The sequence below is a fragment of the Vicia villosa genome, linkage group LG3 (assembly GCF_029867415.1).
Source record: "Vicia villosa cultivar HV-30 ecotype Madison, WI linkage group LG3, Vvil1.0, whole genome shotgun sequence".
NCBI classification, from domain to species: Eukaryota; Viridiplantae; Streptophyta; class Magnoliopsida; order Fabales; family Fabaceae; genus Vicia; species Vicia villosa.
Window position 1 is genome coordinate 89122861 of NC_081182.1, and position 5925 is coordinate 89128785.

Below are 5925 nucleotides of genomic sequence, written 5' to 3' on the forward strand. Positions count from 1 at the left end.
CAGTAATCGAAATTCTCTCCATCGAACATTGGTGGTGGTCTGCCACTGATTTTGTCTCCCTGACTTGGTAGTCCCCGGAGTAGGTATTGTTTATTTCGAACTGGGTGAATAATTACTTGTGTTCTTTAAATTTTTTGCACTGCATTTTTATATACCTTGTCATTGTGTGCTCTTTAGAGATCATTGTCTCGATACCCTTTAGGACATCTGAGATCTAAACACCAGAATTTCAAAAAAGCATATTATAAAAAAACAGCATTTGTCATCTTTAGTTTTGATTATATTTTGAATGACCTGCAATGCAAAATATGGTTCTACAAATTTATCGATGATAAAAGGTAATTAACTGAAGTAGAAAATGATTGAAGATTTAAGGTTTTCAATTTTAGATTTTGTAAAGAGGAAGCATGTTGAGGATTGCACGTTCTGTCATCTTAATAAGAAGATTAATTAAATTTTATGTCAAAAATTAAATATATTAAATAATAGTATAAAATAATTTTTAATTTTTATATGTGATATGGCAAATGTGTTTTATGTGACGCCATAATGACATTGATCTATATCAAATAAAGTTGTCAACTAATCAAATCTAATAAAAAAACAAAAAAAATACTCAAGTTTAATTCAATAAAAAGATTAAAAAAAAAAAGACTGAAATTTGTAATAATAAACTAAAATACTAAAAAAAGTCCAAAGCCCATTTAAATTTACTCTTTCTCTAAATTAAACTCTTTTATTTACAATTTAACTTTATTTTCATACTTTTGTTTACTCTTTTATGTGACAATACACAATATAAAACACCCATTTTTCATTTGCCTCTCTATTCTCTCATTCCATTCATCTCTCTTGATTCTTTCTTAAGAAGTCCTCTAGTTGCAGCTATGGAGTATATTAGAATTTATATCTCCTGATAAAAACCATTTCTTATCACTTTACTTTTAAATTTCAATCCGAATAATATAAGTTAGCTTGTCTCAAACGATTTTTACTAGTGGTGTGAAAAATGATCCAACTTGTATATATAGGAATGGGAAGCTTGTGGCACAAGCAACTGATCAACTAACTAACTAACTATAGGAAATCTAGCAAAATCTCCAACTAACTTAATCGTGTGTTGTAAATAATAGTTGTAGCAAGTGGTATGTACTAAGTTCTAGTATTTTATATGTAATACAATTTGCTATGCCATTGATAAAAGAGTTGTAGAGTTAGGACAACACAGAAATAACACAGGAATTTATTCTGCCACTTATGATAGTTGCAGCATTGAGAAATAAGAAAGTAAAAATGTAGAGTTAATTGTTATATCCAACACCTTCATTCACCAGTATCACTACATTAATCATCATTCTCTTGGTTGCTGAAAATTTACAACTCAATTCAACATAACTAATAACAAACCAAATAATTATAATAGTATCAAGTTGGTACTGATGCAAAATACTTGCATTCTCTCCAGCTTCTGTATTATTGACATTTTACATTTTTTCAACAAAATGTCACCTATACATACTCACTATATCTATAAAATCAAAAAAAGTATAATAATCTTTAATCCATAATTTAGTCTAGGCATATGCATATAGGATCCAATGTAAGAGTTAACATTAGATTCACACCACCATATATCTGATAATGCTCCGTGTACAATTGCGGTTGATGTTACTCTTCAACACAATATTGTTCCAATTGCACTATTGGGGAATCCTTCACAAGTGAATTAACCCATGATTCCTGCCTTAATAATACATCTTGATCATCATCATTTTGCGCAACCATTGTTGAATTGCTTAGTTGGTCTCGAAAGCTGAAAGAATACGACTTTTTCATCTTATTCAGTTCATCACCGCGGATGGACCAGTCTAATTTTCCATCAGGGGAGCCCCAACCAGACAAGTTAGTATATGGCTCCATAGCAACCGAGGTAGCAGGGGGAAGTTCTGTACTAAAGCTGACCATGCTGCTGCGCTCAATAAAGCTCTGGCTCCGCTTCGACAGGGCATCATTTTTTGAATTCATAAACGGATCAACGTTGATCTGTGGTGATCCAATCACATTTGAAGTGGTAAGATCAGAAGAAAAACTCCAAAGTTGCTGAGTAACATTCGGATGCACCTGAGTTGATGTTGGAGATTGTATCTGAGAACCGACAATGTCATCAAAGTTAGCAGGATTCACACCTGCTAGTCTATTTGAAGGGAATGAAAGACCTGTCATCTCTTCAATCATTAGCTTCTGCAAAAGGCGATTTTCAAGTTCGAGAAATTCAGTTTCATCTCTAGCATTCAATCCAGTTTTCAATCTGCTTCTCGGCATCTGAAGAGTAGGAACTGCAGCATAAGATTGAGTTGGCCACATCGTGCCACCGGCAGGAGAAGTCGGTGCAGTTGGAGTCAAAGGCGGTGTCGACATGGATTTTGTCGAACTGCACGGAGAGCTCAATGAGAAATAATCCATTGAAGAAGCACTTGGTGAATTGGAATAGGATATAGGTGAAGGCAAAGCAGAACCAGTAGAAGCATACAATGGGCGAAGCTCCTCCGGTTTGTGCGCGAAAAAGCAGACTCTTCGGGTGCATTCAGTCTCATCTTTACAAAGCCTTGTTCTGTATTGAGCAGGATGAAGCCAGCACTCAAAAATACCATGTGCATATTCACAAGCATCCTCTTTACTGCATGATCCCTTCCGAAACTCAGGACAAGGGACACAGGTGTATTGATATATCATTGGATCACGGCGCCTTGCGTTTTCCCCTGGATGAACAAAGGGACACTCAGTCCAATCATGAGAATAAGCCCTTGAACAAGTCTTCACTTTGAATATATACATCCTAAATTCATCTGTACTATATATCCCATTGTTTATGTCGGGTAGGGGTAGATCAATCGGATAATCTTTCTTCTCAATTCGAGGTGTACCATTATCTTGTTGCTGCTTCTCCATTTGGAAACCTACTTCCTTAAGGAAATCATTGTATTCATCAATATCATCCCACATCCTAAATTCATCTAGTATGGCTAGTAGTAACCTCTTCTTTGAACCTGAGATACTACTAGACATCATGAGAATCAAGTCAATGCACCGGTTACCGTTCGCATCAACAGAATTAACATCTGCAGATGCATCAAGCAAAAGCTTGATAACCTCAGCAGAAGCAGCAGAACAACCAGAAACCGCACAATGAAGAGCAGTAGCCCTATCCGAGCCGCACTTTTGGTTAACATCAACACGTCCGGTTTCAAGAATATATGACAGTACACCCTTGCTTCCAAATAAAGAAGCAATCATAAGTGGTGTTCTCTCTTCATATCCCATTTCCTTTGAGCCAATCCTCCTCCCATACCACAACCCTACTTCGTCGACATCATGATTGTCATTTTCAACAGCCTCTTTGAAAGCTATTACATCATCTGTGGCTGAAAACACAAGCAAATCAGAAACCATATAATGCATTTCTTCTTGTCTTCCATAGTCTTGAGAGGGTGTTCTATTTGATATGCTGCACATGACTTTATTTTATTTATCAAAGTTTATTTATCTTCCTCTCTATTTCTATACAGAATCTGCAAAATGTTAAATATGTATGATACTTGAGCAGAGAGATTTTTACATATTTAAAGCATAGAAAACTTAGTTGAAAAGATTTTTAGTTTAAACCACAAACAACAGAAAGGAATGAGAAAGAGAAATAAAAGAGAGAGGGATTCTACAAAATTTGTTAGAAAATAATCCTTCCTCGGCAAATTTGCAACAAATATTGGTTAAACTTTGAAGGTTTAAAATCTTAGTTTATATTGCAAAACAATGATTCTAAAAATAACCACAAAGCTTAGTAACAGAAACAAGAAAGAAAAAACGGGAAACTGTTACACATCCTTGTTAATCAAATTGCACTAACAGCCTGTTCTTGTTACAGACTGAAAGAGAAAGCATATATTAAGTAATGAATAATAAATTTTTGTTTGTAAGCCTAAAGCTAACTATAGTAGCATGGTCCTTGGACCAACCTTAAAGTTTTCAAATTTAATATTCGACAGTGTCTTGATTATGATTACTTGAACATATGGAAAGAAAAAAATTGGGGTTTGTATAATATCAACTTTTTATATTTTGGTGACAAATTAGTAGTATTAATTAAAAATATATTTCAAAATTATTAATAAATATGTATAGCAATTTAAAGTAGTGACAAATTAGTAGTAATAATTAAAAATATATTTCAAAATTATTAATAAATATGTATAGCAATTTAAAGTAGTGACAAATTAGTAGCATTAATTAAAAATATATTTCAAAATTATTAATAAATATGTCTAGCAATTTAAAGTAGTATTCATATTTATGGACAACTTTTCCCTCTCTAAAATAGTAACATATGTAGGGAAAGAATGAGTACAATAAAAATCAATGTTGGGCTATGAAAGTGATTTTAAGTGAAACAATTTATTCGACTACCTATCTGTAAATGGTGGTACCTTTTTATTCTATTAAAAATGTCGAAACTATTGTACATTATTTATTATTTACTTGCAAGTTATGTCTATTTCACATGTGTTATGTTTATTTTTTAATATATCTACAAGATTTTTTTGAAGTTATTGGGTGGACTTTTTATGTTCCATACAAAATATGGTTATTCAATAGAAAATATGTGAAATATGTGGTGAAAAAAAGAAATTTGTCTACAATTGCTTCAGTCTTTTTACAAGTTCACATCTGATGGTAGGAGAAATTAAAAGTATGGATCGAGATGAATTTTCAAAATGGTTGAGTTCATTCATGATAGTTGGTCTTTTTCTTCTACTTGGCAACATAATCACATTGTTTTTTCTTTTTTTTTTTTTGGAAATAAAAGATTATATATAACCAAAAAAACCGTTGATACAAGCGACCCTAAGGGTCCAGCATATGGGGACAAACCCAATCAGCTTACATCAATAAGAAAGCTAGCTTTTCTCTAAGTTTAGGAATAGCCCAAATTCTATTCACTATATTCTTTATAATTTGACTCACTATATGACTATCCACACTATTTTTTTCTATACACTTTGCAATTTCTATTATGCCAGACACTATAAACCGTTTCTGCCAAGGCCACATGCAGAAACTTCCTCCTCCAGTTTTTGCTCTTACAAAGTCTGATAGCCCAACTCTTAATCTGTGTCAAGCCACACTCCTGTTGCTTTATGTGCAACCAGTCCAGAACTCCCCTCCATGTACCATTTGTTCCATCACATTCAAAAAACAAATGCTGCATAGTTTCGTTCTCTGCACAGGATTCACATTTGACATCCTTTATCATTCTAAACCTAACTAACCTGTCTTTAGTGGCAAGTCTGCCGTGACAGGCCAGCCACATAATTATCTTCGCACGAGGTCTTGCATAGTTCCCCATGATCAAACCCTTCCAATCAACATCATTCGATTGAGCCAGAAAGTGCAAATAAAACTCCTTCATTTTGTATTCCTTCCTCTGTCCCAAAGATTTCCAGCAATCCAGCCTTTTCACATGTTCCCTAATTTGTAATATCTCCTTCATAATCCAAGAGAAAGAGTCTTTGACATGGACATCCATGATACTTACTTCTTTGATATAGTAAGTATGAACCCATCTCACCCACATACTATCCTCTTTCTTGCATAGATTCCACAAAAGTCTCACCATGCACGCCTTGTTCCAAGCTTCCATATTAATAATGCTTAAACCTCCTTTTTGCTGAGGAGTACAGACTTTACTACAAGCAACTGGGGATTTGCTAGTCTTTACTTCTTTACCTGTCCAAAAGAAAGTACGGCACGTAAATTCAACTTTTTTTATAACACATTTAGGCAGTGGAATACACTGCATCTAGTAATTAGCAATCCCAAATATGGTACTCTGAATAAGCTGCAATCTGCCAGCATAACTCAGAAGGTGGG

The 5925-nt window shown here is 34.0% G+C and overlaps 2 protein-coding genes across 2 annotated transcripts; both read right to left on the reverse strand.

Annotated features, from left to right (window-relative positions):
• Positions 1-1628: 1628 nt before the first annotated feature.
• On the reverse strand, positions 1629-3506 carry LOC131656303 (zinc finger CCCH domain-containing protein 66-like). The gene has a single exon (XM_058926046.1). It carries the CDS (start codon positions 3457-3459, stop codon positions 1669-1671), a length of 1791 nt encoding a protein of 596 aa, XP_058782029.1. The 5' UTR covers positions 3460-3506; the 3' UTR covers positions 1629-1668.
• A 1529-nt stretch (positions 3507-5035) lies between these two features.
• Positions 5036-5695, reverse strand: LOC131658501 (uncharacterized). The gene has a single exon (XM_058927788.1). It carries the CDS (start codon positions 5693-5695, stop codon positions 5036-5038), a length of 660 nt encoding a protein of 219 aa, XP_058783771.1.
• Positions 5696-5925: the final 230 nt, after the last annotated feature.

Coding starts and splice junctions, on each gene's coding strand:
- LOC131658501 (XM_058927788.1), bottom strand. CDS start 5,695: ATGGAAGCTTGGAACAAGGCGTGCATGGTGAGACTTTTGTGGAATCTA.
- LOC131656303 (XM_058926046.1), bottom strand. CDS start 3,459: ATGCATTATATGGTTTCTGATTTGCTTGTGTTTTCAGCCACAGATGAT.